The 19,380-nt window shown below is 42.7% G+C and overlaps 1 protein-coding gene across 4 annotated transcripts in view; it reads right to left on the bottom strand.

The window, feature by feature from the left end:
- Nucleotides 1–17,945, bottom strand: part of LOC308569358 (ATP-dependent translocase ABCB1-like) — a 57,995-nt gene extending 40,050 nt beyond the window's left edge. Inside the window, exons 1-5 of one of the 4 annotated variants that reach the window (XM_081163143.1) lie at nt 17,699–17,945; nt 16,926–17,041; nt 12,098–12,152; nt 9,440–9,587; nt 1,723–1,789 (exon numbers count right to left, since the gene is read on the bottom strand). In XM_081163143.1, the coding sequence (XP_081019269.1) occupies nt 1,723–1,789; nt 9,440–9,587; nt 12,098–12,152; nt 16,926–17,017 (362 nt within the window). In that variant the 5' untranslated portion in view covers nt 17,018–17,041; nt 17,699–17,945. The remainder of the gene's footprint in view (nt 1–1,722; nt 1,790–9,439; nt 9,588–12,097; nt 12,153–16,925; nt 17,042–17,698) is intronic. The other 3 variants (XM_081163144.1, XM_081163142.1, XM_081163145.1) reach the window with 3 other exon arrangements.
- Between the last annotated feature and the right edge of the window lie 1,435 nt (nt 17,946–19,380).

Here is a 19,380-nt window from a genome sequence, read left to right as displayed (position 1 = left end):
ATACAGTGGTACCTCGGGTTAAGTACTTAATTCGTTCCGGAGGTCTGTTCTTAACCTGAAACTGTTCTTAACCTGAAGCACCACTTTAGCTAACGGGGCCTCCTGCTGCTGCCACGCCACCAGAGCACAATTTCTGTTCTCATCCTGAAGCAAAGTTCTTAACTTGAGGTACTATTTCTGGGTTAGTGGAGTCTGTAACCTGAAGTGTATGTAATCTGAAGCGTATGTAACCTGAGGTACCACTGTACCTTTGTTGCAGTGGCATAGCATAGTTTGCTGGCTCGTGGGGCGGGCAGGAGGCACCAGCCCAGCCCTCACTGTCAACGCCACCAAGGCAATCCCACCCCCAAAGCAGCAAAGTAGAGCTATGCTGACCCGCTTGCCCGCCTGCACAGGGGGAGCCCAAGAGGCTGACGTGGCCCTTGGTGGGCAGAGAGAAGCAATGGGGTCATGGGGGGGGGGGTTGCCTGGTTTGCATTGCCTCAAGAACTTTGCTCCCGGGGCCATGGCACCCCTGTTTAGGAATACATAAATAACAGAGTATAAATCCTGAAGCAGCTGAGGTGCAAGACAACAAGAGTTCATTGTAGTGAGATGTCCTCATTGAAAGGTGAGGTTTTGACAGAGCATGTGAAGGAAATGGCATGCCTACTTAACATGTACAGTGACAACCCTACACATTTTTCAACTCTAGTCTTTTGTGCTTGCAAAATCACTTGGGCTTTTCTTTTTCCCCTCCTATCATAGGAAACATAATTTATTGTGCTTGCAATGATAGATTGATTTCAGAAGCAAACAAGTTCAGGCTTTCATCCAGGATGCATTCTGCCCTTTGTACATATGGGCTGGGCCTTCAAGAGGCCAAAGTTTCAACTATGTATACGAAATGAGTTATGCCACATTAGCATTAAGGCTTGTATTCGGATTCATAACCAAGGTCACAAGGTAACTGGAAGGGAGAGAGCGAAAGGCAAAAAGGGAGAAGCGGGAAAGGAGAGCTTAATAGGCTTTAACTGTTTTACATGTGACTCCAGCCATGTGGAAAACATCCCTGAGACAGTGCTCAACATGGGAGTCATAATATATATAAATAAATATGATTACCAAACTATGTTCTGAGACCATGCTGGAGTTCTGCACAGGAATGTTTTCCTCCCACCGTTCTGGGTGACTGAACCACACCCACGCAGGCATGGCTGTCAAGACTGCTGTACAGTCATAAAGGTCTACCAGGGATGGCCCTACCATTAGGTGGAGTGAGGCTGTTGCCTCAAGCAACAGATGCTAAGAAGGCGAGGGAATGGCAGTGAGGTACTGAAAGGGGGCAGAGTTGTAAGAACCATCTGGCCTGCTCAGTATTCCTTATGCTAGCCTGTTGTCCACAGGTGTGGTAGAAGGTGCTTTCTTGTTGGCAGTGTATCAATCTAGCCAACTTCTACTCGTGGATCTAGCCCACTTCTATTCATGGAAAGGGAATGAAGGGCACTGCTGCCACAGACAGCAAAATATCTGAGGGTCAGCCCAATTCCTTCAAGCAACTGTTAAGATTTTTTGATACCTGTTAAACAGTATTCACACCACAATCTGACTTTCAGACTACTGCCATACTGTATCCAGGCTCACACCACCTGCCTTGTTATATTAAGGGACATCTGAGATACGGAACAAAATACCGGTATATGTAATGATCAAAATGCCTTAAAAAACAAAATAAAAAGGTACCTTGTCATTTGCTCTTGCAGGGTTTCAGAAATATTAGGGAGAGATACATTAACTAAAGATTCGTTACCTAAATGAAAGGAAATGGGGGGAAAGGTTAAGTGATTATTATTAAAGATAGCACTATCACACTACCAACTCATTTTTGCTCGTTGTTTGGTGCAGCTCAGCCTATTTCCCACCCATGACAGACCATGATCAGTGCCACACTTCTCAGTCACTTTACTGTTAGGACCTCAAAACAGTTGCAAAGCCCCACTGATGTCCTTTGCTCATATCTGGGTGAATGTCTCAGGCTGCCCTCCTTTCTGGCTCTTCCCTCTTCTCCTCCTGGAAACTGATTTACTTTTTCTAGCTGAACGTGAATGTAAGGTCCTTTTGAGAGAAAAAAAGTTGAATTTGATATATCCTCTCAGTCACCATTATCACCTTAGCAGCTTCTACGGTTAATTTATCAGGAGCATTATTTCAAACACTGCACAACTTCGGCTACTGTATTTTCTAATCTCATAGTGAAGCGGCTCCTAGCCTACTTGGACACCTGGGCACATTGGGAATTCCCCCCAGTAAACTGTTATGGGCACCACAAAACAGCCATTTCACCATAGAAAAACAGGTGGCGCTCAAAACTTTCCACACCCCCAAAAAACCACCACCACCACCAACAGGCACCCCAAAACAAAACAAACAGAGAGAAAAAAGTAAGCAACACCCCTCAACCAAACAACCCACCCTAATTGGAAGTGGCTGGAAACCTTAGCATTAATGGGGAGGGGTTCCTCAAACCAGCATGGTGCCCATCGTCACCACATTAGAGATCCCAAACATAGTGAAATCCCATGGTTCCTATTCTGCAGTGCTTTTCCTTGAAACCAAGACAGCATGGTTTCCAAAGGAAGAGGCCAGTTGAGTCAAAGAACTGTAAGATCAGCTAGACAATTGATCAGCTATAAAGATAAGTGGTTTCAGGACATGGTGCAAAGGTACACGAAACAAACACCTTGCTGAAGCAAAGCAAGCCTGGGTCTGGTCAATGCCTGGATGGGGAGGCATCTAGGAACTCTATATAAGCCACCACAAGTTGCATGTGGATATAAAGGATATATATAATATGTATACACTTATCATTACAGGAACTGATTCATAAACAAGTAGGTACTAAATAAGCAGTGGTGTGTGTGTAACTAAGTAATGCTGTTTTTAAAAATAAAGTAAAGTAGAATCATAGAATCATAGAATCATAGAATCATAGAGTTGGAAGAGACCACAAGGGCCATCGAGTCCAACCCCCTGCCAAGCAGGAAACACCATCAGAGCACTCCTGACATATGGTTGTCAAGCCTCTGCTTAAAGACCTCCAAAGTAGGAGACTCCACCACACTCCTTGGCAGCAAATTCCACTGTCGAACAGCTCTTACTGTCAGGAAGTTCTTCCTAATGTTTAGGTGGAATCTTCTTTCTTGTAGTTTGGATCCATTGCTCCGTGTCCGCTTCTCTGGAGCAGCAGAAAACAACCTTTCTCCCTCCTCTATGTGACATCCTTTTATATATTTGAACATGGCTATCATATCACCCCTTAACCTCCTCTTCTCCAGGCTAAACATGCCCAGCTCCCTTAGCCGTTCCTCATAAGGCATCGTTTCCAGGCCTTTGACCATTTTGGTTGCCCTCCTCTGGACACGTTCCAGTTTGTCAGTGTCCTTCTTGAATTGTGGTGCCCAGAACTGGACACAGTACTCCAGGTGAGGTCTGACCAGAGCAGAATACAGTGGCACTATTACTTCCCTTGATCTAGATGCTATACTCCTATTGATGAGGCCCAGAATTGCATTGGCTTTTTTAGCTGCCGCGTCACACTGTTGGCTCATGTCAAGTTTGTGGTCAACCAAGACTCCTAGATCCTTTTCACATGTACTGCTCTCAAGCCAGGTGTCACCCATCTTGTATTTGTGCCTCTCATTTTTTTTGCCCAAGTGCAATACTTTACATTTCTCCCTGTTAAAATTCATCTTGTTTGTTTTGGCCCAGTTCTCTAATCTGTCAAGGTCATTTTGAAGTGTGATCCTGTCCTCTGGGGTGTTAGCCACCCCTCCCAGTTTGGTGTCATCTGCAAATTTGATCAGGATGCCCTTGAGTCCATCATCCAAGTCATTGATAAAGATGTTGAATAAGACCGGGCCCAAGACAGAACCCTGTGGCACCCCACTAGTCACTCTTCTCCAGGATGACGAGGAACCATTGATGAGCACCCTTTGGGTTCGGTCAGTCAGCCAGTTACAAATCCACTGAGTGGTAGCATAGTCAAGACCGCATTTTACCAGCTTCTTTACAAGAATATCATGGGGCACCTTGTCAAATGCCTTGCTGAAATCAAGGTAGGCTATATCCACTGAGTTCCCTTCATCTACCAGGCTTGTAATTCTGTCAAAAAACGAGATCAGGTTAGTCTGACATGACTTATTTTTCAGAAATCCATGCTGACTATTGGTGATCACAGCATTCCTTTCTAGGTGCTCACAGACTGTTTGCTTAATGATCTGCTCCAGAATCTTCCCTGGTATTGATGTCAGACTGACTGGGCGGTAATTATTTGGGTCCTCTCTTTTCCCCTTTTTGAAAATAGGGACAACATTTGCCCTCCTCCAGTCTGCCGGGACTTCGCCTGTTCTCCAGGAATTCTCAAAGATGACTGCCAGTGGTTCTGAGATCACATCTGCCAGTTCCTTTAATACTCTTGGATGCAGTTCATCTGGCCCTGGAGACTTGAATACATCTAAACTGGCCAAGTATTCTTGTACTATCTCCTTAGTTATTCTGGGCTGTGTTTCCTTTGCTGAATCATTTGCTCCAAATTCTTCAGGTTGGGCATTGTTTTCTTTATCGGAGAAGACTGAGGCAAAGAAGGCATTGAGGAGTTCAGCCCTTTCTGTGTCCCCTGTTTGCATTTCACCATCTTCTCCTCTGAGTGACCCCACTGTTTCTTTGTTCTTCCTTTTGCTACGAACATACCCATAAAAGCCTTTTTTGTTGCTTTTAACCTCTCCAGCAAGCCTGAGTTCATTCTGTGCTTTAGCTTTTCTGACTTTGTGTCTACACGTGCTGGCTATTTGTTTGAATTCCTCTTTGGTGGTTTCCCCCCTTTTCCATTTTTTGTACACATCCTTTTTTAATCTTAACTCAGTTAAAAGTTCTTTAGATAGCCACCCTGGCTTCTTTAGGCACCTTCCATGTTTCCGTCTCATTGGTATTGCCTGACGTTGTGCTTTTACTATCTCCCTCTTAACAAACTCCCAGCCATCATGAACTCCCTTTCCTTTTAGTATTACTGTCCATGGGATCTCACCCAGCACTTCCCTAAGTTTTATGAAGTCGGCTTTCTTAAAGTCAAGAAATTGAGTCCTAGTATGCTTGGCTGCTCCTTTCCGCTGTATAGTAAACTTCAGAAGAGCATGATCACTCGCGCCTAATGATCCTTCCACTTCTACCCCACTAACCAGCTCATCAACATTGGTTAGGACCAGATCTAAAATGGCTGTTCCTCTTGTTGCTTCTCCCACCTTCTGGACAATGAAGTTGTCTGCAAGGCCAGTGAGGAATCTGTTTGACCTTATGCTCTTGGCTGAGTTTGACATCCAACAAATATCCGGGTAATTGAAGTCCCCCATTACTACTATCTCCCTTCCTTTTGCATGCTTGGCCATCTGTTCCAGGAAGGCATCATCTATGTCCTCGGTTTGGCTTGGGGATCTATAGTAAACTCCCACAATGAGGTCTCTGTTATTCTTCTCTCCCTTAATTTTGACCCAAATGCTCTCACTTTGGCTTTGAGGTTCTAAATCTTGAATCTCTTCACAGGTATACACATCCCTGACATATAACGCCACTCCTCCTCCTTTCTTGTCTGGTCTGTTTCTCCGAAATAGATTGTATCCCCCCATTATTACATTCCAATCATGGGACTTATCCCACCAGGTTTCAGTGATGCCTATTATGTCATATTTAGTTTGCTGTACCAAGAGCTCAAGCTCATCTTGTTTATTTCCCATGCTTTGCGCATTAGTGTACAGACATTGAAGTCCATTAATCATTCCCCCATGTCTCTTATTTAAGGATTTTTTTCTCCCACCACTAGGTCTGCGTGCTGTTTGCTCCATTTGGTCTATGACATTTGGATGATCATCTTCATCAATTGATAGACTCCTACCTTCAGGAGCACTGTCTCCCTCCCCCACATTAGTCAGTTTAAAGCCCTCCTGATGGGGTTTCTGAGATTTTTGGCAAAAACATTTCTCCCAACCGTTGTGAGGTGCAGCCCATCGCTTGCTAGAAGTCCATCTTCAAGAAACTGCAGTCCGTGATCTAAGAATCCAAACCGTTCCTGTTTACACCATTTGCGAAGCCAGCTGTTCACTTCCACTATTTTTCCCTCTCTCCCTGGGCCACGTCGTTCAACTGGGAGGACAGATGAGATGACAATTTGTGCATTTAATTGCTTCAATTTCCTGCCCAGAGCCTCGTAGTCTCTTTTGATCTTCTGGAGGCTATTGCTTGCAGTGTCATTGGTTCCCACATGAACCAAGAGGAAGGGGTATTTGTCAGTGGGTTTTATGATTCCTTGCAGTCGTTCAGTTACATCTTGGATCTTAGCCCCGGGGAGACAGCACACTTCCCGAGACATCTTGTCAGGCCCACAGATCACTGCTTCTGTTCCCCTCAGTAGGGAATCCCCTATCACCACTACACGCCTCCTCTTAGGTTTGGTCGGGGTTCTTCCGTGAGCTGTCCGTTCCAAGGTCGCCTGCACATTCCCTGAGGACTGACTTTGCTGCTCGTCTTCATATACCTGATCGACTGAAATGAGGGAGAGATCTTCAAATGGAGTCTGCTCTTCGTCTTCCATGCTAGGGGAGAGGACCTCAAAGCGATTGTGTATTTCTAAACAATCAGAACGAACCCTGGGCCTCCTACTTCTTTGAGTCACGTTTCTCCATATATCTGGCTCCTGTGTTGATGAACTAGCCTCCTTCTCAGGGGAGTCCCCTGTCTCCTCCTTGGTGGAGACGGTGTGCTCTGTTGCTTCCAAGAAGAGCTCCAGATCTCTAATTCTTTGGAGCGTAGCTACACGTTCCTCCAGTTGCTGGACTTTGTCTTTTAAGAGGGCAATCAACATGCAATTGCTGCAGGTAAAGCTGCCTGCAACCTTTGGCAAGATGGCAAACATTGCACAGGAACTGCAGGCGACTGCAGCTGTTCCCTCCCCCTCCATCTTGAGAACGTCGTTGGGGTGGCTACAGCGGTCCTCCATCATAAAAAGCGTGAAGACAGGACAAATAACTCCCCCCACAAAAAAAACCTAGGTCTCCCCCAAGAAACGTTTGAGACTAGCGCCCCTAAATCTAAAAGATGGATCAAACTGCCGCTGCCCTGCTACCTCTGATAAGCTCCTCCCACAGCTAATCACCTTCCTCAACAGAAACCCTGCCCCCTCTGACCTTTGCACAGGGAGAGCAGCTAATCAGCCACAAAGAAACACAAACACACAAGAGAAAACCCTTTTTGCTCCTTCTTCAACTGCTGCCCTGCTACCTCTGATAAGCTCCTCCCACAGCTAATCACCTTCCTCAACAGAAACCCTGCCCCCTCTGACCTTTGCACAGGGAGAACAGCTAATCAGCCACAAAGAAACACAAACACACAAGAGAAAACCCTTTTTGCTCCTTCTTCAACTGCTTCCCTGCTACCTCTGATAAGCTCCTCCCACAGCTAATCACCTTCCTCAACAGAAACCCTGCCCCCTCTGACCTTTGCACAGGGAGAACAGCTAATCAGCCACAAAGAAACACAAACACACAAGAGAAAACCCTTTTTGCTCCTTCTTCAACTGCTGCCCTGCTACCTCTGATAAGCTCCTCCCACAGCTAATCACCTTCCTCAACAGAAACCCTGCCCCCTCTGACCTTTGCACAGGGAGAACAGCTAATCAGCCACAAAGAAACACAAACACACAAGAGAAAACCCTTTTTGCTCCTTCTTCAACTGCTTCCCTGCTACCTCTGATAAGCTCCTCCCACAGCTAATCACCTTCCTCAACAGAAACCCTGCCCCCTCTGACCTTTGCACAGGGAGAGCAGCTAATCAGCCACAAAGAAACACAAACACACAAGAGAAAACCCTTTTTGCTCCTTCTTCAACTGCTTCTTCAACTGCTTCCCTGCTACCTCTCAGTAAAGTAAGTTGGGTTAAATGCCGTCTTTAAAAAACACTTTGAGCCTCTGTGTTGTTCTGAATCATTTACTTGAGTTATTAGGGCCCTCTAATTCAGTCTTTGCATTTAATAACTAAAATAAATTTTTAAGATACTGTATTCAAGATTGCAAAGCAAGAACCTTGGACAAGTCATTTTTCAATGTAATTAACAGAGTTAGATCATTTTTTTAAAAAAAGTTACATTTTCTAAAGGACTACAGATGAGAAAGAGAAATTAGAGTAAGTAACAAAGACCAAAATATGAGAAAAGAATACTAAATACGCCCCTAGATGCCACCTTTTCATTAAATCAGTGCAAATTATACTTCTTGTTTTCTTCAAGGGCTTTATTAACAGAATGCACACTAGTTCCATCTTCTCATTAAATCAATACTAAAGATGCTGTTTCTTCCTTAAGAGCTTAATTAAGGGAATGACTGCTCCATCTCCCAATAAACTCTCTTATGAGTTTGATATAAATAGACTTCAATTGCAAACTATTAGCATTTTGGCTAGATATTCTCCTTGGAGAGAAGCTTCCAGGAAAACCAATATAATTCAAAAGAATCACTGTCCTAACAAAATAAGCAGTTAGCTATATTAAGAAACAGCTTTTCACACCCCAGTATGGTATAAAAGAGAACAGTTTGTGCACACTTTCAGACTGTAGATTGCAGGACTTTGGAACAGGGGCACTTCTCTCTTATTTCAAGATACTGTAAGTTGATTAAATACTTATATACAACCAAATAACAGGTTTTATTGACTACTGCAATGAACATGAGCTTAGTTTTGAAGGTGTTAGATATGTCATTCCCACAAAATAAATGGAGCATGCAGTCCAGTCTTCCATTTTAATCAGACATTTGTTTAATCAAGTTCAATTAGACTTCTAAGCAAATGTGCATCCTTAGACATGCCCTAAAAATGTACCTAATGAAGTGTAGTTGTTCAGGGCAATTGATGAGCACCTGCCTTAAGAGCTTAACTACGTACTCTTAACTATAAGGGTGATACTGTTTTTTATTTTGTAAAGTAGCCCATAGGCCATAGGCTATTTCCCCTTTCAATATGTCAAGCCACTCTTGAAAGGAAGAAAGCAGGTCAGGGAGTTTGCCTAGTCAGCAGTAACAGGTGGCAAGGTTAGACCTAGGCCAGCCTGATGGGGCTAGATGGGACTGATGGAAATTTCAGTGCAAAAGACAGAGAGGGGACAAAGTCCTCGAAGGCTGACCTAGACAGGACCAAAGAACGAGCTGAAGCAAGAATTCTCTGTTTCTTTTTCTCGGATGCAGCTGGGAAGTCAGAGCCCTGAGGAAGCTGTTCTGGCTTCTGTTCCTTAGCGAATTATTTATTTTCTCCCAGTTTTATATCCAAAGTTGCCATGTTAAAAATGTTTTTAATAGAAAAAACAGAAGCACACATTTACTATATGAAAACTTCAAAAATGATTGCTCCCTAAGATAGCACTTACTTGTAGGGAAATATTTTGCTGCATTAACAAAGCTGTCTGTCATGTCTCCGAAAACAATCATCATGAGAGGAAGAGAGGCTCCATGAAGGGCTGACATGACGGTGCCTAATATCATTAGCAGCTTATCCAAACAGTCAGCGTAACGAAACTGAAAACAAAAAAAAAATCCACATGCAGTGTTTTAAGTAAAGTGCATTTACAAAGCACATAAAACAAACATTGTCAGTGTCAGTATTTCACAGATAACACAAAATGACAAAAGAAATCTACTGATTTCCCCCCCATTCCTTCTCACTGGCATTAAATCAAGTACAGAACTGTGGCACTGTTCTACCTTGATCACTTGAGATCCGCTGATGGGGCACTCCTGGTAGATCCCTATGCTCCTGAGGTAGCTCAAATACGAGTTTTCCTATTGGTTGTGAACAAGTACTTTGGCAAGAGGGTGAACACAACTAAAAATGGCCCAATGTAGTATGAGAGCTTTGCCATTCTGCTTTGTGCAGAAGATGGGCTGTTAAGATGCTGGTGGGGTGGTTATGTCCACGTCAGAAAATATCTAAACCATCTATGCTTTTGACAAATAGGAGAGACGGGCTGCTTGCTAAAACAGGGGCAGCTTCAGGCATTGGGGTTCCTCTCTTCCTCTTTGCAACCATCCAGCGAGCCCAATATTTTGTTGGGCAAAATGTCCCTTCATTGCAGAAGGTTGGACTAGATGATGCTTGTGGTCCTTTCCAACTCTATAATTCTGTGAGTCTAAAAGCAGGGGGTTCCAGTGGTCAGCAGCACCCGCTCAGCTTCCCCTATTCAGACATTCAGATGGCAAGCATCAATCTGTTTGCATAAATTAATGTGGATGCATTGCTGTTTACTGTATTGTTAATGAGCTAATTGTTGTTGTTTTTCTTGTGTTTTTATTATTAAAGAAAAGAATATGACCGCTCTTCAGGTTCCCTCCTCAGTCTCCTGTTCTCCAAGCTAAATCCCCAGTTTCGTCAAACTTTCTACATAGAACTAGCTTTCAACCCCGTGACCATCTTTGATGTCCTCCTCAGAACTACTTCCAATGCATCCACACTGATCTCAAGGTGCAGAACTGAACGCAATACAGTAGTACCTTGGTTGTCAAACTTAATCAATTCTGGAAGTCCGTTCCGAAACCAAAGCATTCCAAAACCAAGGTGTGCTTTCCCATAGAAAGTACTGTAATGCAAAACGGATTAATCCGTTCCAGACTTTTAAAAAACAACCCCTAAAACAGCAATTTAACATGAATTTTACTACCTAACGAGACCATTGATCCATAAAATGAAAGCAATAATGAATGTACTGTACTATAAAATAAATAAGACAGTATTGTAGTAGATGATGAAAATTATCACCCACACAGTCACAAAAACAAATTAACCAAAAAAGCCTCAAAAACAAAAACGCCAAATAAATAGCAAAAACAAAAACGCCAAACTTAATCCATTCCGGAAGTCCATTTGACTTCCGAAATGTTCGAAAACCAAGGTGCAGCTTCTGGTGCAGGCACCCTGGAAACAATAGCTGACAGTCGCACCAGACATTCGGCTTCCAAAAAACGTTTGAAAACCGGAACACTTCCAGGTTTTCAGCATTTGGGAACCAAGGCGTTTGAGAACCAAAGCGTTTGAGAACCAAGGTACCACTGTACTCACGAAACAGGTCTGGCAAATAGTTGACTCAATAGTTTGTTGGTGTTTGTGCTGCCTGATCTGACAAACGAACGTCACATAAATTTAATAACTGCAATTGCCAAACTGCACTCTACTCGTAACATAGTTGTAGGATGTTATTTTGGAAGGCTGCAAAATCCTGAGCAGTTGATTTGCCCCAGTTTAAGAAAGCAGGCTCTGGCATCAGGAAATGGGATGGGATAAAAACGAAGGCTTCCAGTACTATAGAGACTTGAACAAATGCACATTTCTATGCAAATGAAGGGTTGATGTTTCCTAACATAAGCACCCTATGGATCGCAATCAGTCATACTTGTGTCCTTACTCACCTAATATACATTTAATATTTGACACAATAGCCTAGTGCAAATATTATGCAGCCATTCACTACCATATCCTTGCCTCTCCATGTAAACTATTTCTTTCCTCCGATAGCATTACATCATCAAGACTAACTATGCTGTGTACACATTCTTGTTTACTCTGCATATAGTGTGCTCCCACAGCCGCTTTCGGAAGCGGTGTACACATAAGGTTATTCACAACCAATATCACTCCTATTGTTTCTAATAGAAATACTGCGATTTGATGTGTTTCCCCCAAATGAGCTTCAATCCTAATTGAGAAAAAGAACAGCCTTGCTGTGTTTTCAGCATGCAATGTGCACACAGCTTAATTTAACCATGAAGGCTTACCCTAATTAGTGTTTAACAGACTCTGCAGATCCTGGTTAAAGCTAACCATAGTTAACACTGGTCAAGATGTTACACTGCACCACATAATTAATGCTGATAAGAGAATAAGGGGTGAAATTTGCACGTGAGGAAAAAAGAGGTGAGAGTCTACAGTTGATGTCTTATCTATTAAAAGGTCACCATCGCTACATCTGCAATGGGCCTGTAGAAGTGTGCATCAATTGAAGTACAGTACAATATCCACATGGAACAGAGCTTACCATTGTAAATGGGCTGACCTTCTTAGGCTTCTCTTTGCTTGGCTTTTCTTTACTGCTGAACAAATAATAATTAGCTTTGTGAGATTTCAGAGAAGAACCAAGTTTAACCATTAACAATAAACAAAAACAAAATTTCCCCTTGAAGGCATGAAATAAAAGCAAATTGCATTTGTTCTTGTGTGATGCATTTTGCAGCTATTTCTAAAGCCCCTTTTAAAATGTGTGTGCATGTAACATCTCTTAAGTCAGTCTCATATCACCATCAAATTATGGTCAGACACCAGTAAGAGCAGGCATTAAAATACAAAATCTAAAATCCCTTTCTGCTCCTCAGAATTGGCAGCTCTGTAATTTTGGGTTGACATAGGATTTCAAACTACCACAGCAGGACCGGCAACATTATACTAGGGTTGTGTATTCTCAGAGGGTTTAAAGGCTTTTCCGAATTGAAACAGGTATCCATCAAAGCATCTGAACTGAATCGGGCTGCTCCTGGGATTGCATCAGAGCTTCTGGGATTTCAGCGGACCATGTCATTGGTTTATTTGCATGTCATTTCTGCACAACATTTCCCCCTCAAATTGGCTCAGAACATATCAAATGAACAGCAGCGGCAAGTCAAAAATTACACATAATTACAAGCATTCTATAAGGTATTCAACAAATATTCGCCCTAGTTAGTTTATACCAGGCTTCCTCAACCTCGGCCCTCCAGATGTTTTCAGACTACAATTCCCATCTTCTCTGACCACTGGTCCTGCTAGCTAGGGATCATGGGAGTTGTAGGCCAAAAACATCTGGAGGGCTTAGCGCACGTCGAATATCTTCAAAACAAGACAAAAGCCCTATCACACTCCCTCCTCCATTTTTTCTACTCTGAGGGGGCCTTATTCATCCCTGCGGCCTTGAAAGTGTATAGCATCAAAGTGATGGCCACAATGGCCTATGCTGCACCTTTATGGGCTGCCTTTGCAAACCTCTCACCTTTAGAGTCGCTTCAAAGCCAATTCTTACGCCGACTTTTAAAACTACCAACATGCGTAAGTAATGCGGCCATTTGCTTAGAAATGAAGATCCCCTCAGTGGAGTTAGTTTTATGGAGAAGAGTTTTGATTTATTGGATATCCCTATGGCATAAACTCCCGAACCACTATCTCATTCAATGCATGTGGCGGGATGACTTCACAAATTTGTGGTCAGGAAAAATCCATGCCAAATTGCTGTCCTATGAGATCTCGCCCACTGAATTGCTCAAACTGGATCTAAACGTGGCAAAAAGGTGTATAAATCAAAGGCTGGATGATGCGGAGCTATACCAAAATTTCTTAGCTGGTGGTGGAGCCTGCTCGCCGTTAAATCTCAGCATAACCCCTATCTACCGTGCTCTGTCCTACTTAACATCGCTTATGGCCGCATCTCACCGATATGCCTTCATTAGAGCTAGGTTCAATGTTTTTCCAACAAACGTGTTGAGACATAGATTCACTAAGGGCCAAGTCCCTTCAATGTGTGCTTGTGAAATGAAAACATCTGAATCTCTACATCATGTTATGTTTATCTGCCCTATGTACAGTTCAGTCCGTGCTAGTATACCAAACTCCATAATTCAGCCTATGGCTGACAAACCAGTAGACCTACAGCTTGCCTGGGTTCTTCAAGATGTGGATCCTTATATTACCCTACAGGTTGCTAAATTCCTAACAGCCGTCCTCTCGTACAAGAGACGGAATGGAATGTTAGCTGATTATTGATAGTTATAAGAATTTTCGATAATGACATCAGATATTGATTTTAGCGGAGTGTCTAAATTTTTAATCTTAATCTTAAATTTTTCTTTTGAATTGCCAATATTTGTCCTTGTGAGCTGTGAATTGTGTTATATTATACGAGACCGCTGTTTTATTTGATTTGTTTTGTGTGTTGTGCTTTATGATGGGCATCTGGAGGGCTGAGGTTGAGGAAGCCTGGTTTATAAATTTTAAATAGCAGCCATATATCTCACTAGCACACACACCGCCCCTGATAATCTCATCTCTCAGTTTAGTTCTCATCTCTCATTTTTCCTCTTCTCATCTGTCTTTTTCTTTTAGGCTGAACTTTACATATTTATATTATCGTATGTGTTTACAGCATCTGTTTTGATATTTCAAACAAATCACGGTTTCCCATTACAGCTGTACGCAGAGGACAGCATGGTTTGTCCAAACCACAATGATTTAAAGCAGGATTTGAAACCACAGTTTTGATCCTGGATTGCTATATTCTGATGTAACCTATTCAGACACAACAGGACCCCGAAATGTATTCCAAAGAGCAAAAGGAAGCTTTAAACATCTTCTCCTCAGGCACAAAGGGGAAGGGAGAGCATGTGAGCCTCACTTGCTTGTCATAATTCTGAACCAGAGTTGTTTAGCATTATGAGCACATCCATGGCATATGCTTCAAGCAGTCTTATACCGCTTTGGCAGGCATGACTTCACCCAAAGTACCCAGTAATTTGTTAAGGGTACTGAGAGTTGTTAAGAGACCCCTTTAAGAGCTACAGCTCCCATGACTCTTTGAGGGGTGCCAAGACTGGTAAAGGGGTGAAGATCAAACCTATCCATTCTGAAGGAAATCAGCCCTGAGTGCTCACTGGAAGGACAGATCCTGAAGCTCAGGCTCCAATACTTTGGCCACCTCATGAGAAGAGAAGACTCCCTGGAAAAGACCCTGATGCTGGGGAAGATGGAGGGCACAAGGAGAAGGTGACGACAGAGGATGAGATGGTTGGACAGTGTTGTTGAAGCTACCAGCATGAGTTTGGCCAAACTGCGGGAGGCAGAGAAGACAGAGGGCCTGGTGTGCTCTGGTCCATGGGGTCACGAAGAGTCGGACACAACTAAACAACAACAACAATAAATGTATAGTGTGGACGTGACTATTTATGAACTGATCCAAACACATCTAATCAGTTCCCCCTCCATTTGATATATAGATATAGAAAAGAAAATGTGTGTGTGAGGAGGGATCAGGGAGGCCTCCTTTCTAGCATACTGAGGTGTTGATGGTCCAGCCATACTGGAATCAACGAAGCAGGGAGACCATGCTGAAGATACCAGGTTACTCAGCCTTGCAGAGGATAAGGTGGGGCTAGAGGGGCTTTGGGTGTGGATTCCAGCCATGGAGAAAGGGAAATGAAGGGGAATATGTGAGTGGGTGGAACTGAGGAGGAATAAGCAGAGGCCCTGGAAGTAAACAGGGTGGGGAAATGAGGGAAATTAACAGCAGCTGAGAGCAAGATGCTGACTGTGATAGGAATAAGGGGAAACAGCATCACCTGTGGTAAATTCAGAGGTTACAGCTGGGGGAAAAAAAGGAAATGGCAAATATCACCAGAGGAGGAGGAAACAGGGAAGAGAGGAAGGAGGGCTACCTCAGCAATGGGCTAAGTAGCAAAAGCAGAATGAAGCCACCCTAAGAGGGTGCCTGGAAATGAGAAGAGCCTGAAACATTAGAGGGCACTGGGGCTCTTAAGGCATTTGGGACCCACAAGAAAGTGAGATGGGAATCTTCACAGCACAATCCTTACTCGCCTGCAGGGTTGGCAATTTGTCCTTGATTTCACCTCCCACACAAAACTAGACATAAAGCTTCCTAAAAGGTTAACGTGAGCCGCTTTGCACTGCAACAAACACCTACATTATTTTTTTTACTGTGAGAACATAATAGAGCAACATAATTGACGTGTGATGTCCTGTCTCCCGGCAGGCTTGTGTTTCTAAGAGCTAGACAGTATCACTAGACAGTAATGCAGCAGGTGAAGCTTTCTCCTAGCAGTTAGTGGCAATGATGGGATAAGGTACAACTGCTGAACTTCTGCCTATAAGCACCGATAAGGAGGGGGGATTAGTAAAATCTGAGCAAATTCATACATGGCTGGCAAAGTGCCAAATGTGGTTTCAAGCTTTCTGAATTAATCAAGATCCAGAATCGTAAATATATTTGTAATGCCCCAAGGCCTTGTCAAAAAGTAGTCCAAAAAGAACATACCAATGATTAAATACATAATGTCAGAACTGTTTCTAGGTTGTTGTATTTTTGAATAATGTTTATTGTTGTTGTGTGTGTTGTTTTTTTAAAAAAACACCTTACACTTTTTACTCGGGATGGACAAATTAGTCAGTTCTGGTTCTCTGTTTTTTATTTATCCAATCTTAAATTCAGTTGTCCACATTTCCATAGCAATTTATGATTTTTGCCTTTTTTAAAAAAATGAAAATTTGTCAGCATCTTAGGATGGATTTCTCCTAATGCACACATTTTTTGTTGGGAGTTTTTCCTGATATAATACATTAGTGTATGTTATTTTCACCTATCTATGCCTTTAAAAGATTCTTCTACGGATTAGATTAGAAGGATGGAGAATTAGATTGTGAAATTCAGAGAAGTGTGAATTTCAAAAGATGCTTCACATACTGTTTTGGAAAATGCAGCTTGTTAAGTTTGCCTTTAAATATGAACAGGATTTACCGTAATTTCTACCCTATCCTTAATTTTGACAAACAAACCATGTAATAACAGACAGACAGTAAAACTACCAAGATGACAATATATTATTCTACCATGACTGCAGACCACAAATTAATGTAGAGATACACCAAAAGAGATACAGTATTAGATGTTGCTGGCTTCCCTAAAATCCAAGAGTGAGAAGGCAAATAACTTGAACAGACTAGTTGCATTTGAAAGGCTGTGTATAACTAGGTGATGTTTTCCTCCAGGAACAGGAAGCATTATGAAGCAAGTAAGACAAACTCATGGACTGTAAATGCAGGAAAATACCCACCTTTTCCTGTCATCTCGAGAAGCATTATTTCTTTCAGCCATCTCTTCAAGCTTTCCGTTCATGTTTGCCTTTGCTTGGCTTTCTGATGCCATTTCTGCCTGATGAGCAAATGGAATCTTTCAGGAAATTAAATAACAAACCACTTTAGGTCTTAAAGAAACATGCAGCTAATGGAACTACAACACGCACGCACGCACACATGCAAGCAAATGCTGCTTTTAAAACAAATGGCCTTCTCCAAAAATAGCATTCAGAACAACTGGCCAGTAATTATTTTGTATTAAATAAAATGCTACATTGGACGGCCTTCAGGTGGGGTAACATGAAATTCACCAGAGTAGTTTTTTAAAAAAACCTGTTGTGTTGTTTCATTTAAATTTGGGCATGCATCAATATGGATTTTGGATCCCTGATTTAAATAGTTTTGTGTAATTAATTAGAGTGAAAAAAGGACCAGAGTACAGTATTCTATTTAATAGTTTGGCACTCTCACTCTCACTTTCACACACTCAGTCTCTGCTTTTTTAAAACACAGCATTTAAGTGTACATGATACACAAAACCAGTGCTTTTTTTTAAATAAAAAAATCTTTAGGGGTACTTTAATTTTGACTCAAGAAAATAACCGTTTTATAGTTCAAATTGGGAAAAATAAATACAGTAAATGGACAAAGTACAAAGTACAAAGATTCACAAAATGTTTAGGGGTATGCGTACCCCTGCATCCACCCAGAAAAAAAGAACTGCACAAAACTCAGAAAAATGCAGACTTACCAAAAGTTGGGGTTCTTCTTTCTTGTCTTTTATTCTTGAAATGTTGAGAAGCTATGAGTTGCAGTGAAACGGCCGGTGATGGGAGGTAAGCTGATATGGCAAGTTACTGTTCTGTTACATAAAGCAGTGAGTGACAAGGCAAATGCTTGTTATAACAGATATTGGCAGGCAGTTCCTGCTCCCCTTGGACCTTGTCTACTCCCAGGGAGACTCCACCTCCTTCCAGACTTAATGTTTAACACAGTCAGAGCTGTCACTTAGGAACCTCTCTCACTCATAATTCCACCTGAATAAAGAGCCCTTCCTGTTTTCATGATGCTTTATAAGGTCAGAATCTGCTTCCCAAAATATCAGTATCAACTACTATTTTCTTCTTTCTCTTTTTTGGTAGTTTTAAAAGTACTCTCTAGTATTACAGAGCACAAACAGTAGAAGAATAGGTAAACTATTGGAGATAAAAGGACAGGAAATATCAAAATGGGAGTGATGGAAACAATGTTTTAGGGAAGGGATTGAAGATTCCAGAAAGGGAGTTGTCAAAATATTGTGTAATAATAATATCTACATACAATATACAATATTTATATATATATATATATATATATATATATATATATATATATATATATATGCTTTCGTAGATTTTCACGGGTACAGGAATGCAGGTTTTGGTGTCTTCGGGTGTCTTCCCGTGTAAGAGTTGGGGTGTCTAGGCGACGTTTCGACGAGGTCTCACTCGTCATCTTCAGGCTGGTGCTTTCGGCTTCTTGTTACTAGAACAGGGCTCTGTTCTAGTAACAAGAAGCCGAAAGCACCAGCCTGAAGATGACGAGTGAGACCTCGTCGAAACGTCGCCTAGACACCCCAACTCTTACACGGGAAGACACCCGAAGACACCAAAACCTGCATATATATATATATATATATATCCTATTTGCTAATATAAATGACAATCCATCCCTAAGCATGTTTAAAGGTAAAGGTAAAGGGACCCCTGACCATTAAGTCCAGTCTGGACGACTCTGGGGTTGCAGCACTCATCTCGCTCTATAGGCCGAGGGAGCTGGCGTTTATCCGCAGACAGCGGTCATGTGGCCAGCATGACTAAGCTGCTTCTGGCGAACCAGAGCAGTGCACAGAAACGTCGTTTACCTTCCCGCTGGAGTGGTATCTATTTATCTACTTGCACTTTTGACGTGCTTTCAAACTGCTAGGTTGGCAGGAGCAGGGACCGAGCAACAGGAGCTCACCCCGTTGCGGAGATTCGAACTGCTGACCTTCTGATTGGCAAGCCCTAGCATGTTTACTTAGAACTATATTTCCTAGCACTAGCTGGACCTGAAGGGAGTTGGAATCCAAAACATCTGGAGAACACCAGCTGGGCAAAATCTGCCACAGTAAGTTTGTTTCACAGGGGTCAGCAAACCTTTTCAGCAGGGGGCCGGTCCACTATCCCTCAGGCCTTGTGGGGGACCGGACCCACCCTCTCCCGAAAGGGGCAAGAGTGCCCCTGCCCACAACAAGAGTGCCCAGTGCACGCACACACACCCTGCCGCCACTCATGGAATCTCCTGCTCTGCTCTTCCTCCGCTGTCGGTGACGAGAAAGCTGAACTTTTTGACACGGTGCTCGTTGTCTGATAATGGGAGTTGTAGTCTCAAAACATCTGGAGGGCTGGGTTT

This window comes from Podarcis bocagei (genome assembly GCF_964188305.1).
Source record: "Podarcis bocagei genome assembly, chromosome: 12".
NCBI lineage: Eukaryota > Metazoa > Chordata > Lepidosauria > Squamata > Lacertidae > Podarcis > Podarcis bocagei.
This window is presented reverse-complemented; position numbering and strand designations above follow the sequence as displayed.